At 40.6% G+C, this 15,671-nt stretch overlaps 2 protein-coding genes across 2 annotated transcripts in view; one reads left to right on the top strand and one right to left on the bottom strand.

The window, feature by feature from the left end:
* The first annotated feature begins 216 nt into the window (after positions 1-216).
* On the top strand, positions 217-7,418 carry LOC132422241 (granzyme A). Its single transcript, XM_060007043.1, has 5 exons — positions 217-295; positions 2,878-3,016; positions 4,442-4,583; positions 4,836-5,105; positions 7,218-7,418. Exons 1-5 carry the CDS (start codon positions 226-228, stop codon positions 7,377-7,379), a joined length of 783 nt encoding a protein of 260 aa, XP_059863026.1. The 5' UTR covers positions 217-225; the 3' UTR covers positions 7,380-7,418.
* Positions 7,419-12,355: 4,937 nt separating this feature from the next.
* CDC20B (cell division cycle 20B) overlaps positions 12,356-15,671 on the bottom strand; it is a 62,275-nt gene continuing 58,959 nt past the window's right edge. Inside the window, exon 12 of the mRNA XM_060007042.1 lies at positions 12,356-12,456. Within this exon, the coding sequence (XP_059863025.1) occupies positions 12,356-12,456 (101 nt within the window). The remainder of the gene's footprint in view (positions 12,457-15,671) is intronic.

Here is a 15,671-nt window from a genome sequence, read left to right as displayed (position 1 = left end):
TATCCCCTCGGCAATCCTAGCCAAGGAAAGCATGCCCGCAGATGAGTGATTACTCACTGTTCTCACTTGTGGCTTGTTTTTTCTTTTTCCTGATACTCAACTTTGAAATTGGAAAGAAAGAAAAGAAAGGAAACCACATCCTTTGTACTCTCGATATATAAATAAGAGCCAATCAAGAACTGAAAACAGATTTTCACATTGATTGACGTAGGGACACCAGCCACAATGAGGAACTCCTCTACCTTCCTGGCAGCCACTCTCTCAATGGTCATTTTCCTCCTTCTAATTCCTGAAGGTAAGACTGATTCTTGTCATTTCCATTATAGCAATTAAGCAAAATGGAGCAGACTCTTTGGCAGTATTAGCTAAGTGTACTAAGAGGAGATTTTTTTCTCGCAAGCCTTAACATTCTTTCTTGGATTCTACATATATCTTTATTTTAGAAAGAAAAACAACCTTCTTTCTTCTTTACAATTCCTTTACAAAAGATAATAGAACCACCAGTGCTGCCAACTTGGGGCTTGAAAACTGTCAAAAAGGACACTGTAAAAACAAGTAAACAAACAAACAAAAAGTTCTTAAGTTAGGAAAACAAATAGGACCTTTCAGGGAAGGAATAGTGATGCCTCAGCCTTTCTTGCTGCAGAAAATGCATAGATAGCTTTAATGACAAAACCGACTATACTTCAATAATAAATAAATAAATATATATTTTTTAAACCTGACCTAGACACACCCCAAGAATCAGGAATGATTCGAATATTTATCATTATTTCTCTAGGTTAGTGTGTCCTTGGGAATACATTAGGACATTGGGAGCATCCCCGCATTGACTCTTTGGAAGTGCTATAGTATTTTGTATTAAGCGTATTCTTTGATGTACTAAGTAGTAACCAACTTGCCTGGTTTTGTGTTAGTTGCACATGCATCAGTTTGAAATGCTGCAAAAGTCATGGGATTATCACTAGAAGGGTAATAGCCCCGGGGTAGCTCTAGATGTTCCTTAAAAACTTTCTAGGCAGTGAAAAGCACTCTGGGGCTAGGCTGAACTGTGCTGGACAAATGTGGAGCAGCCATGGGTTTTCCCCACATCGTGGCAGCTTTTGGAGATGGAAGTGGTGGGCAGATGCTGATGCAACAACCTATCTTACCAAAAATTCCCAAGGAAGTTCTCTAGTTTATCTTGTACCTAAAAGTTTTAGAAATAATAAGGTTACAGGGCATTAGAAACAAAAGGGTGGGCAGAGTACTATAAGTAGGGCATAGCACGACTATGTTCAGGCATGTCAAATCCTCCACAACAGTGAAAACAGAGCAGATTTTAAAAATCCAATCTTATCTTTTCTTCAAAGGAAACAACAAAAGCAACTTACTCTTTGTTTCCTGTGGGCAGAGAGAGCAATGTGGGTCCCTAAAAGGAACAGACATAGCAAAGCAAGACTTGATGCTCTGGATGGGAGGTCTCAATCCTTCTACACATTAGAATCCTCTGGAGGGTTTGAAACAATGCTGATATCCCAGTCCCAGTGATTTTAATTTATTGTGATTCTGGGTGGGAACCAAGAATTGCTAGTTTTAAAAGCTTCTCACCTGCTCTAAATCCTATTCCCGAATCCTAGGTTGTGGGATATGGGGACTTTTTCTGAGGTGGTATTTGTGCTCACCAAACACAGGACTCTGCAAAATGAACTATTATACTGAGTTTATGATTTCTGCAGCCCAGACGGTCCAAAGATGCATCTTTGAAATCCATCTATTTGTGATACACCCCAGGAAAATTGAGATGTGGGTGAAGTTCTCTTGGTTTCTCTAAGTTCCTTACCTTTTTACTTCTAGAGTCTAGGACTTCTCCTTCCCAACTCCCTTCTGGAAACCCACTTCCCCTTCCCCCACTCTCATCATTTACCCCTCATTGTAAATCTGGCAATGAGTTAGCTTTAATAATGGAGTAACAGGCACTGTGCCCTATTGAAGCAAACCTGAGTCCCAGCCAATGGTCAGGAGAAACGTTTGGGGAGAACCCAAGAATGTCTGGTGTAGGAAGGTGATGCTGAGAGTATATCACACGGGCACAAGATCCTCTCAACCAACATGTATGGTTTGCCTCGTGCTTTGGTCTCACTGTTCGCTAATAGTGAATCTCTACTCTTGTTCTATCACCAAAGAAATTTTACTAAGGCAGAATTCTCTCCCTATAGCATCTTCTCTCCTCTCTTCATTGGAAAAGGGCTTAAATTAAACCATGTGGTTCAGTCTGGAGATTGAAGGGGAGCTTCAGTTGCAAAAGATATTATTCTCTCAATTTATGAATGAGAAGAGTGCAAATTTCAATAAGCAAAAGTCTCACAATGACCAAAGAACTCAAGGGAAGGGTCACAGCTAAAAGGTACTAATATCAGTTTGTAAGCTATGGGGTTTTGCAAGGGCTTGGGGCAAAAAGGGTGGTTTTCAAGCTTCTAAAAGCCACTCTGCTTCCCCAAATTAATACTTAGCCAGAAAGGGAGAGGTGTGGGAGAGCACTCAAGGTTGTCATCATCACCAGCGGCTCCTTGTGTTACTGGTATAAACCCATGCACAGTTGTCTGCCTTTGCAAGCCCTGAGGCCTGAGGTCAGCGGTTGTGACAGATTTCCAGCCTGATAATCCCTGGAACGACCAAAGGCATGGTTTCTGTGGATGAAAGAGCAGGACCTTCTCAGAAAGTCCAACAGGAATGGGATTTACATTCAGATATCTGAAATCCACATGAAGATGGGGAGGATGCCCTCATCTCCCCTCCTCTCTAAGTGGGAAATGCATGTCTAGTCTTAGAAACATGGCTTTAGGTAGAACTCTTTGGAGGGGTCACTGATATGACTTGTCTTTTTCTTTTTAACAGATCTCTGTGTAAAAATTATTGGAGGAAATGAAGTGACTCCTCATTCAAGACCCTACATGGTGCTACTTCAAGACAAAAGTATCTGTGCCGGGGCTTTGATTGCAAGAGACTGGGTATTGACTGCAGCTCACTGTAACGTGTAAGTGCTTGGGTTTAAAAAATATTTGTGGAGATATTCTAACTTGGGGGAATATTAATGAAGACAGTAAATACCACTAAAGCCACAGGATCTTTACATCGCTTACATCTTTGACAAATTGCTTTACCCCAAAAGGGAGTTGAGCCCAGGCTCGGCCCCAAAGAATCCGACCAATGAGGAAGCAGCAACCAGAGCTCTTCCGGAAGATCTCCCCTAGAGCTTCCCTAGATGCTTCTGATCTTGACTTCATGATGGTGCGGAAGGGTGAAAATTTCAGTGTCCTCTCAGGGGCCTGAGCACCACTGTCAATCAGAGAAAGCTTCTTTTGAATGCCTTCCTGTTTTTCTTATGAACTTCTCACGCCTTCAGCCATCTCTTAACCACCGTCAACCACTGCCTTCAAACCTCTTCCAGGGCTGGTCTTTTCTCCGCTCCCTAAATCAAGCTTCTAAACCTGGGCTGTCTATTATGATAGCCACTATCATGTTGGCTATGTAATTACCTATGGCTATATACATTTACATTAATTAAAGTTAAATCAAATTACAAATTTAGGTCCTCGGTCTCACTGGCCACATTTCAAGTCCTCAGTAGCCTACACGGGGCTCCGTATTGGACAGTGCAGATTTATAGAACATTTCATCATCAAAGTATAGTCTACTGAAAGCACTGTTCTAATGTCTTAAGTGAGACTAATATCAGCTGTGTAATGGAAAAACAGAGATGTGAATATATGGTTGGTGTAGTTTATACACTAAGATGTGAGTGATAATGGCCTTCATCATTAATGCATCAGAGAGGATCTTGATTTTTATTAACCAAAATGAACCTTTAGCATGGAGTAATAAGAGGAAAGAATGCTGGGACCCTCCTGCAGACCACCATCCCCTCAAACACACACTCAATGCCATGCAAATAGGGTCTTCCACTAAGCGATCTATCTCTGAAAGTTTTCCCATTTAAGTCTGCTGTTCTCTTACAAAGATTTCTTCAGTGCATTAGTCTACAACTATCGAGTGTCTTTTGCTTTTGTCTCTAGACTACTGAGATCTCTGTTTTCCAGTCATCTGCAACCTGATTCTCTATGACAACCAAAGGAAGGTTGAGGGGATGGCAGTAAAACCCCAGCAAAGATCCCAAGACTTGGCTTAGCTGCCATGGAATTCTCTTATCATTTGTTTTTCAGTGAAACTAGTTTAGCTTGTTATAAATAAGCTGCAGGTGATCATGATGATAATGGTAATGATAAATTCATAAACAATTCACTTTTTATTCTTTAAAGTAAACATTTTTTTCTGAGCCACAAACAAGTATTTTCACAGCAAGCGTATTTACAAATGGGACAATGAAACTGATCAGCACATAATATGCTCAGCTTCTGATTTAAAGAGTAAACCAAATTAACGGTGTTGTGTCTGTTTTCAGGAACAGAAGATCCCAGATCGTTCTTGGGGCTCACTCAATAACCAAGAAAGAGCCTGAAAAACAGATCATGTTTGTTAAGAAAGTGTTTTCCTATCCATGCTATGACCAGGACACGCATGAGGGTGATCTTAAACTTCTACAGGTACGAACCTTTGATTATACTTTTGATTGAAAGTATAGAAGCTCCTACAGTCTGGCCACCTACATGGAAACCTTTCTCAGTGCCCCGATAACTACAGACTGTAGCTGCGTAAGGGGGTGGGGGGTGGGGGTCCCTGAGGGTTCAGCTAGAATTTAAATAAAAATGTGCAATTTTTATTTTTTTTAATTCATTTTTATTGGATGAAATTCTTAACTATCTCATTCTGTTAACTTTTTGCTTGTCTTCCAACAGCTGAACAAAAAAGCAACAATTAATAAAAACGTGGCTATCCTTACTCTCCCTAAATTGGGGGATGATGTGAAACCTGGAACTATGTGTCGAGTTGCAGGGTGGGGTAGGTTTCACAATAATTCACCTCGGTCTGATGTTTTGAGAGAGGTCAATGTCACCGTCATAGACAGAAAAATCTGCAACGATCAAAGCCACTATAATTATAACCCTGTGATTGGACTGAATATGATTTGTGCCGGAAGCCTCAAAGGTGGAAGAGATTCCTGCAATGTAAGTAAAATAAGATCCCAAACTCTAGCTGTTGGGTTAACTCATGCAGATGCAGAGAACGTGAAGTCACTCTTTGCCTTGTCATGACACTGGCTTCTACAGCGTCCTAGTGCTTTTAAAAAGAAGTTTGATAGGGCTTCCCTGGTGGCGCAGTGGTTGAGAGTCCGCCTGCCGATGCAGGGGACACGGGTTTGTGCCCTGGTCCAGGAAGATCCCACGTGCCGCGGAGCGGCTGGGCCCGTGAGCCATGGCCGCTGAGCCTGCGCGTCCGGAGCCTGTGCTCTGCAAGGGAGAGGCCTCTCACAACAGTGAGAGGCCCGCGTACCGCAAAAAAAAAAAAAAAAAAAGAAAAGAAAAAGAAAAAAAAAAAAAGTTTGATAAAGCTCCAGTCAAATTAATTAATGTTCTCAGCTCAGGTGAGTTGTTCATCATAAACCACGCTAGTGCCTGGGTTGAACTACTACATCTTCTTGATTTTATATCGAAAACCACTAAGAAGCTATTTTTTCTCATTTTTCATATTAACATATATAGATCTAAACTGAAAAATATATAACACTGAGGAGAGCTGAAGTCAGGGTTCCTCTAGGGCCTTCAGTACGTTTTCCCCATCTGATCACCCCCCAAAAATTCCTCTGCCATTTAACCAGGTAAGTCTGAAATGCCTGCATTCCCAAGACAGACTCAAGATCTCCGGGGTAAACCCCATAGCTTCCTAGAGCTGAGCTCAACCCCTGGAAACAACTTCCAAGCATGATCCACTCCAAAGTACACACAAGCCTGCCTACCATATGCCCTGAGAAGGGCTGGGACTGGGCTCCGCTTAAAGATAGGAGTAGAAGAACCCTTGACAAAGGTTTAAGCTCTGAGCACTGGTTTGTCACTTCTCACTTCACTGGGATGGAGCTGAGCCCTCAGAGCCTTGCATTTGCAGAACTCTGTGTACAAGCCTCAACAGCCCTTCATCTGGCACCACCCATCCTCCCTAAAGCCGAAACAGCCAAGCTGGTCTCTAGACCTTAAATACATTTAAATATGCTGATTCTAAAGTTCCTTGAGAGAATACAAGGTCGCATATTGGGTGGCTCACGCACAAGAATAAAGCATGATTTACAGCTAACTGAAGGCTCCCTCCTAGTGGAACCAGGCAGTACCAAAGTGTTATCACTGACTTCCGGGAGCATCCATCTAGCATCAGATGCTCTAAGGAGACTCGGGAGGAAAATCAAAGAGTAACGTAAATTCCACGAGAGCAGTACTTTTTTGTCTATTTTTTTTTCTTTTTGTCTATGTTGTTCACTGATTTAGTCCTAGTGTCTAGAAGACTACATGGCACATGGTAGATGCTCCATAAGTATTGACTGAATGAACGATGTTTGCTAGAAAAGAATGGTGTTTGTGGGAGTTTGAAGGAATTGGCCTCCAAGGTCTAATTTTAATGTTCATTGATACTATATAGGGTGATAGACTGGCAGATTAATAACGCAAGTTTTAAAATGTAATTTTCTCTTCAGTGATTACTGTATTGATGAGTTGAATTTTATTTTCAGTCTTTCACATTCAATACGCTCTTTAGAGATACTGTTGTATAACTTATTTCATTAAATGTTTCTTTCTCATTAAAAAAAAAAAAGGAGACTCGAGGTAGCAATTTCTGTCTATTTGAGAAGGGGAAGGAAAAGGTTGCTTCGGTTTTGTTCCTTTGGAGAGACAATTATCTGCTGGAGGAACTAGAAAACATGGCTTTTATTCTTTGCCTCAGTGGCCAATCTGCATTTGACTATTTTATCCCTTGAGCGATTATTAAACATTCTGAGAAAATGACAAACAGGAGAGTTTCTAAAGCAGAGAATTTGTCTCAACGTTAGTGGATTACACAAATAATACAAGTTTCATTTCAATTTTCACTGCTTCATAAACAAATCGAGAAAACCAATTTGAACATATTATTGAATATTCCCAAACATTTGGGTTTTTTAAGCACTAATTGTCAAGTAAGTCAGGGTTGGTCTTAACTTCACCTTAAAGGCTCCACATTAAATGGAATTTCTTCCATTCTGCTAGTGGTCATATTTGGTGCTGGTCTTCATCATTCCTCTTGTTTTCCCCCAGGGAGATTCTGGAAGCCCTTTGATATGTGAAGGCATTTTCAGAGGCATCACTTCCTTTGGCCTTCCAGGGAAATGCGGAGACCCTCGAGGACCTGGCGTCTATACTCTTCTCTCAAAGAAACACCTCAGCTGGATAGCTAAGACTATGAAACATGCAGTTTAGATAACCGTATTTCATTTCATTTGCTGTTACTTCTTTTTTTAAAATTTTTATTAGAGTATAGTTGATTTACAATGATGTATTAGTTTCAGGTATACAGCAAAGTGAATCAGTTATTCATATACATATATTCACTCCTTTTTTTTAGATTCTTTTCCCATATAGGCCATTACAGAGTACTGAGTAGAGTTCCCTGTACTATACAGCAGATTCTTATTAGTTATCTGTTTTATATATAGTAGTGTGTATACGTCAGTCCCAATCTCCTGATTTATCCCTCCTGCCCCTTATCCCCTGGTAACCATAAGTTTGTTTTCTTTATCCATGACTCTACTTCTGTTTTGTAAATAAGTTCATTTGTACTCTTTTTTTTTTAAGATTCCACATATAAGCGATATCATATGATATTTGTCTTTCTGTGTCTGACTTACTTCACTCAGTACAACAATCTCTAGGTCCATCCATGTTGCTGCAAAGCATTATTTTGTTCCTTTTATGGCTGAGTAATATTCCACTGTATATGTGTACCACATCTTCTTTCTCCATTCCTCTGTTGATGGCCATTTAGGTTGCTTCCATGTCCTGGCTATTGTAAGCAATGCTGCAATGAACACTGAGGTGCATGTATCTTTCTGAATTATGGTTTTCTCCAGGTATATGCCCACTGCTGTCATGTCTTAATTTTATCATAAATAAAATCAATTTGTATCACTGTACTTGTTGCTCTCCTATAACTTTAGCAGGCAGATCTCCACCAGCAAAGTGAACCAGAGTAATATAGAGACCTTGCGGATAATGCAAAGGAGAGATCAGGGACCAATGTCACCTGTGTCATCCATGTGACAAGTGACATGCAAACTTGGCTTGAAATATTCACTTCACTAATTCAGTGGGGCCCAGCAGGAGGGACACTAAGGTCAGTCTGTCTAGTAACAAGTACAGTGAAGGGCTCAGCAATTCTGCAAGAAACAGAGACAGCCAGTCTGGAGCGTTTGGATTAAAAGGAAATGTTTGCCCTTCAAAGGCCATTGTTCCACATCAACACCTGCTATTCAGATTTATATGTAAGAACCTGAGTCGATGGGAGAAGTAGAAACAGAAAATGCCTTACAGTATTCTCCAAAGGCAGGTGAGAAACAGAAATTAAAATTCTAGGGGATATTAATGAGGCACTTAGCTAGCCAAAAAAAGGATACAAGGAAAGTCAGCCTCCTTTCTCAGTAGTTTGAATTTAAGCCTTGGATTATCTAGGTGATTTCTTGGTTCCCCTTGTCATTGAGTCTGGGTAGGTCTAATCAACATGGTGGTTACAGTGACTGCCATCTCATACTAGGGAGTGAGTGTTGAATCGTGGCCTGAAATTTTCCTTTGGGAAAAAACTCAAGATACTTATTCAGCGTATTGAACTTAGTGGATAGTCATCAGTCCAGTAGCCACTTGAAGATGAGATTATGTGAACAGATTCCTCTGATTTCCATCAGTTCCCTTTGGAATATAAATCTTATATGTGTGTGCATGTATACATACATAAACATATACATACACACACACACGGTATATCCAAACTAAGAACATACAGCAACACTAAGAGACAGCTTCTTAAAACAAATGAAGGAACATAGCTTAAAGACTGACCAGAATACTGGTCCTTTGGTTTTCAACCATGGCTGCCCATTAGACTTACCAGGCTCTTTCAAATGACCAATGCTCAGGTCTCACCCTTAGAAATTTTTATTTAACTTGATGAGAACCAAGACAAAGTATTCTTTTTATAAGCTCCCCAATGATTTTAATATGCAGCTGGGGATGAGAACCCCTATATTAGAAAGTGAAGTCTCATGCTGATATCTAAAAGAGATGCTCTAAGAGGATATTTTAGATGCCTGCTATAATCCCTAATTAGGATTTTAATAGCAATAAGAGGATGGATGGCGTATTCCCTACTGGCAACATTTATTACAGATTTTGAAGTCCACTTAAAAAGAGTTGTATGAAACCCTTGTTCATTGCTGGTAGAAGTGTAAATTGGTAGAGCTTTTCTTAGGAAAAGTGGCAGTGTCTATTAAAACTGAATGAACACATATGCTATGACCTAACAATTCTACTCCTGGGTATATACCAAACAGAAATGAGGGCTTTTTTTCCACCAAATACGTGTTTGAGGATGTCCATAGCAGCTCTATTCTTAAAAGTCAAAATTGAAAATAACTCAAATATCCATTCATAATAAAATGGATAAACAATTGTTGTATATACAATGGAATATTACACAGCAGTGAAAAAGACCAAACTACATGCCTGTGTCATGCATGAATGCAACAATATGAATTACTCTTACAAATCTAAGGTTGAGTAAAAGAAACCAGACCAAAAAAAAAAAGAAAGAAAGAAAGAAAGAATATTTACGATATGATTACATTTATCTGAAGGTTGGCATGAGGCAAAACTAATTCATGGTGACCGAGGTCAGAATAATGGAGGGGTATTGACTGAGTGGACACAAAGTAGTCTTTGGGGGTGAAAGAAATGTTCACATCTTGATCTGGATGATTTATTCATATGATCTTGATCTTATTCATAAATTAAACACTCACTGAGCTGTACACTTAAGATTTATGTGCTTTATATGACTTATTAGTCAATAAAAGTTTTATATCACAAAATTTTTGTAGCAGAGGCTTCTGTTTTGTGTATTATCTGTAAGTTCATTTTTTTCTTTACTGAAACCATATTCCAGACTTCCACCAAAACTAACAGTAGTAAAAGATAAATTGCTATTTTTCTTAAATGAGAGCCTAGTTCACACACCAGTATTAATTGAGAGAAGTGATCTTTGGTCATGTCATAGTGCCATGAGATTGTTAAGATTGAAGTAACCACGTCAGAATGGTGGGGGACACTGGAAGTGGCCTCACCATTTTGCTCCTTTCCCTGCTAAACTTTTTCTTGTAGTTTATACCTGGCTAAATAAGAAGAAGATCAAATGAAACCCATTTTCTTAAAGAAGAAGAGTGTGTATTGCGGGAATGTAGCATATTTGCAGCTTTTGGTGACCTAAAATTTTATAAGGTAAAAATTACTAGCACTACCAAGCAGATTTTCTGAGTTTAAAAACAGGGAAAAGAACAGAATGTATGGCAACGTGTCAGGAGAGTCCTAACACCCCTTGTATTTACTATTCCACTTTTCAATTATCAAGGCTTTTATTTGGTTTTTTTTTTTTTTTTTGAGGAGGGGTATTACGGGAGTGTGTATGTATTGGTAAAAACTATTATGACAAAGCAAATAAATTAATCAACATATGTTAGCTGACACATGCAAAACATTCCAAAGGACACTAAAAAATATAACATCTTGACACTAAAAAGCACGTCATCTTGTTTGAGCCTCATGACAACACCATGGAGAAGGCAAGGCCAATATCCCTCAACTCCTCAATCGAATTGTCCGGAAGAAATAAGCATGTTAAAACTTAAATAAACAAAGATTCACATAGTAACAAAAGATTTTTTTAAAACAACTAGAATAGTTATATTAACACAAAGTAGGTGATACAGACTGATGTCAAGAGTTAAAGCCAGGTAACATCATTTCAAAACACTTCCTGGAGAGGTCAGGACTTATGTGAAGGTGCAAAGCAAAAGAAGAGAGGAGCAGGAATTCCAGACTAGAAAGAAGAGGTCTAACAAAAGCATAAGGCAGGAAATCACAAGACTTAGCCCAGGGTTAACACAGGAAGGAGTGAGGATTAACGTTAAAAAGACAGAACAGTGGGGCTTCCCTGGTGGCGCAGTGGTTGAGAGTCCGCCTGCCGATGCAGGGGACACAGGTTCGTGTCCCGGTCTGGGAAGATCCCACATGCCGCAGAGCGGCTGGGCCCGCGAGCCATGGCCGCTAAGCCTGCGCGTCCGGAGCCTGTGCTCCGCAACGGGAGAGGCCACAACAGTGAGAGGCCCGCGTACCCCCCAAAAAAAAAAAGATAGAACAGTGGCCTGATCAAGCTTGAAGAAACCTTAGCAGCTATCAAATCCAAATTCCTATTCTTGCAAATGCTGTGACATATCCAAGGTCACTCAGCAAGTTTATGGCTGAGCCATAACTGGTACAGGTCCCCAACTTCAGGTTCTGGGCTCAGGACTCCGAGGTGGAGGCCTGGGGGGTTAGGTCATGGGAGTCATTGAGAGTCTATGAGCAGGGGACGGGAGGACCAGCACGATGCTTTTAGAAATGTAACCTAGCAGTAACGTGGAGACCCATGAAGAATAAAGACAGGAAGCCAGTTAGAAGGCAATTACTACAAACTGGTCATCAGGTATGCAGGACATTACAAGGGTAAAACAACAAACAGAGAACAAGGGGCAAACTGAACAACCAGGAGGCTCCCTGAGTAATGGGAGGACCAGGATAAAGATGACACCATGATAAGAGAAAAGGGAGTCCCACAGAAGTCCTCTTTTTGAGAGGAAATAATACGCATGCTTAACATAGAGTAGCACTTTAATCAATGTTTTTCAAGTGAATAAGTTGTGTTTTTAATGTATTGAGTTTGAGCTAAAGACAAAAAAAGTATCTCAGAAAAGAAATATCCAGAGACAGACAAGTATGAGGCTGGAGCTTGGGAGAAAAGCCGAGTGACAAAGAAGCGTTTAGAAATCTTTGCTGTAGATAGTCTTGTGACTATAGCAGTGAAAATGCACCTCTAACGAGGAAAAGACAGAGAGAGAAGAAGAAGAAAAGGGGAAGAGGAGGGGGAAATCAGAGAGAGAAGCATAGAGTCAGAGACGGTGTCTGGGAAATGCAATGGAACGAAGCAGAGCAAGTGAAGTAACCTGAGAAGGAAGGTCGGGAGAACAGGCATTCACCTCAGGAAAAGCACGTCATCTTGTTTGAGCCTCAGGACACCACCATGGAGAAGGCAAGGCCAACATCATTATTCTCACATAGAAATCAGGAAGCTGAAGCTGAGAGGGGCTGAGTGACTAGCAGCAACTCCACACACAGGCCGTGCCATCAGCTGCGGCAGAAAAAACCCGGGTCTGGTCTGGACTCAAAGCCAGGTGCAGCACTCTGCCTCGGTGGCCTGTGGGAAGAAGGACAGGCAGCTCACGTTCCACATGTCAAGGGCTGTTGCTGAGGACAGGGAAGCAACCTAAGCTGGGGCCAGGAATCCCATCCAGGATAAAGGGCTTCTCCAAACCCCTGCCACATTCAGGGCTGGTGCTCCCACTGCGCCTTTACCATGGAAAACACCAGTCAGGGAGGGCTCTGGGTAACACCCTAAAGTGGCTAAGGTTTTGCTTCACTGTTGCCCTTCAGAGCTCTTCCCCCTTGTTTTGGTTCCCTAAGGCTGCTGTAATAAATTACCACAAACTGCACAGCTAAAGACAACGGAAATTTATTCTCTCACAGACCAGAAGTCCAAAATCAAGGATTTGGCAAGCAGGGGAGATTCTATTCCCTGCCTCTTCTACTTTCTGGCAGTCATTGGCCATCCGCAAATTGTAGCCACATCACTCTAATCGCTGCTTCTGTGGGCACATCATCTCTGATTCTGTGTGTCTGTTCTCTGTGTGCCTCTTATAAGGACACTTGGCATTACATTTAGGGCCCATCTTGATAATCCAGAATGATCTCATCTCAAAATCTTCAACTTAATTACATCTGCAAAGACCCTTTCACCAAATAAAGTCACACTCACAGGTTTCTGGGATTTGACGTGGATAGCTTTGACGTGGACCAGTTTTTAGCTTACCACACCCCTCATGCCTTATACCATTATTAGTTCTATCTTCTCTAACCCACCAACACCCAGGGATTACCATGGCTGTGCTCCTACCACACACTCTATCTCTCTTCTTATCCTTCCCTGAAAGTCATCCTTTTGGGATCTTGGTTTCAAGAAACTAATCAAGGGCTTCCCTGGTGGCGCAGTGGTTGAGAGTCCGCCTGCCGATGCAGGGGATGCAGGTTCGTGCCCCGGTCTGGGAGGATTCCACATGCTGCGGAGCAGCTGGGCCCGTGAGTCATGGCCGCTGAGCCTGCGTGTCCGGAGCCTGTGCTCCGCAACAGGAGAGGCCACAATGTTGAGAGGCCCGCGTACCGCAAAAAAAAAAAAAAAAAAAAAAAAAAAAAACTAATCAAATAAACTGATGCAGCTTAATGGAAAAGGACCCAAAAATCTGTCTCACAAAACATACATGAGTCTTTCATATGGAATTCTGAAGACAATACCCTCTTTCTATTATCTATCTGATCATTTCTCAAAGAACACTGTGTGGAACAATAGTTCTATACGAGGTTGATAGGTATTAAAAATGAAAAGAGTCTTTAATGTTCACATTAATTTGGAAGCTCCAAGTTAAGAAAATTATACAGGATTCCTTATTTCAAAACTGCTATATGCATTAGAAATATTTGGAAGAAGAGGCTATAATAGGCAGCATTTCTGAAACTTATTTCACCAGAGTCCTTTTGACTTGAACATCTCAAACTACTAGGGTTCCTTGGAAAATACTTTCCAAATCTATCCTAATCCAACAGTAACTTTCACGATCAAAAACTTCAGGCCAAAATCCACAAAGCTGACTCCGTGAAAGAAAGCTGGGACTGGGAAGATGAGAGGAAAAAAGAGGTTGGATATGTTTTTGACTGGGTAGGTATTTGGAGGCACAACTAAAATCAAATGAGGTGGGTGGCCACCCCCTCATAGGAGGAGTACTGCTTACAACTCAATTGAGAGCTGGAATTTCAGAAATAATCTTGTTCTCTGACACAAGATTCTCAACAGCCAGGAGTGCAGATACACTATCCCACTCCCAAAGGAGACATTTCTTAGATACTTGGGGCTTTTTCCATCTAAACACATAACTCCCAATGCTCTCCTTCATGCACACACACACGCACATACACATACACACGTGCACAGACACACCACCAAGGAGACATGGGATTGGCCCTAGGCATGTTGGTGCATTAAAAATGTTTAAATTTATAGATATAATGCCGTCTTCTTATTTTACAGATGAAGAAAAAATTTAAGAATATCGAGCAATTTGTTTAAGGTCACACAGCTGATTAATGGCAGAGCCAGAACTAGAATCCAATTCAATGCTTTAACTGTTTACCACGCTCCAAATCCAATGCAAAGAAGAATCTCTTTTTCTAATGAAGGCCAGTATCCATTAGTTTTTAAAAATTAAAATTTTTTTAATTTGAGCCATATAAATGAAAAGCAACTTAATTTAGTTAGGAAAATATAGATCATTAAACCAATGCTTTAAAATTAAACCTATTCAATAAATATAATCAGTGATAAATACTCTTTCATTCTTTATTATGATGTGTTAAGATGAAGAGGAAGGAGGAAGAGAAAGTGGAAAAAGGAATAACAGGGAAAAAATCCCACATGTTTTGTAGAGCAGGCTTTGAAAAATATCTTGACTTAAAAAATGGAGAGCTGCTTCTAGAACTTGTTAGGAATATGGCATTTGGATGGAAACAAAAACATTCTTGAAATACATTTTTCACATTAGTGACAATCTTAGTTTACTAGATAGTGAGAAATGCCACCTTATCTCAGATGAAGGTCCTCTTTTAGGATTTACATCTCCACGTGCCAAGAGTACTGTCACTGAAAGCATTCAAAGTTTGGTTTTCTTTATGCAGCTGCATCCATAAATGAGACCACATACTGACGTATGTGCAATGGACTGATGAAACCCAGTCAAAGGCCAGATCTCACTTATAGACTAGAAAGTTACCTACCGCTGTTTCAAACCTTGGAAATTACAACTCTCGGGGGGGGTGGATAGGAGGGGGAATTATAAGGTATCTTTCTTCTGTAGTCAGGTGGGTGAGACCTCTTTAACTAAAATTTTCCCCCAGAGAATTATGACTGTGGGTAACAGGGTGAGACTTACTAAGGGCATGACCACAATCTAGAACAGCTTTTTTCCAGCTTTATGACCACAACTCATTGTCAAAACTACATTCTATGCAGTGACCCCATACATGGACATGCAAATGTACTGATAACGATGACAAAAGTTATTCACAAAATAATACCTACTTTTCCATTTTTCCATTCTATACCATTCTATTTCTTTTTTTTTTTTCAGTGCTGATCTTGACCCACAATGGAAACATTGACAGACAGTAAAAACACATAGAAGCTGAAGACCTCAGCAGCCCCATGCCATGTGGCAGTGCCCCCTGAAGCATGTTCACCAAGCAAGAACCCCAAGATGCTCCCATACAAAGATTTCCCAGATGAATTTGGGAAACAGAGAATGCTGT

Source organism: Delphinus delphis, chromosome 3, assembly GCF_949987515.2.
Source record: "Delphinus delphis chromosome 3, mDelDel1.2, whole genome shotgun sequence".
NCBI lineage: Eukaryota > Metazoa > Chordata > Mammalia > Artiodactyla > Delphinidae > Delphinus > Delphinus delphis.
Note: the sequence above shows the minus strand (reverse complement) of the source record. Positions and strands in the feature narration are given on the sequence as shown.

Bases quoted from the DNA above. Each gene is read 5' to 3' on its own strand.
- LOC132422241 (XM_060007043.1), top strand. From the start codon at position 226: ATGAGGAACTCCTCTACCTTCCTGGCAGCCACTCTCTCAATGGTCATT. The intron at 296-2,877 runs GTAAGACTGATT...TCTTTTTAACAG, and splicing joins CCTCCTTCTAATTCCTGAAG to ATCTCTGTGTAAAAATTATT. The intron at 3,017-4,441 runs GTAAGTGCTTGG...GTCTGTTTTCAG, and splicing joins ACTGCAGCTCACTGTAACGT to GAACAGAAGATCCCAGATCG.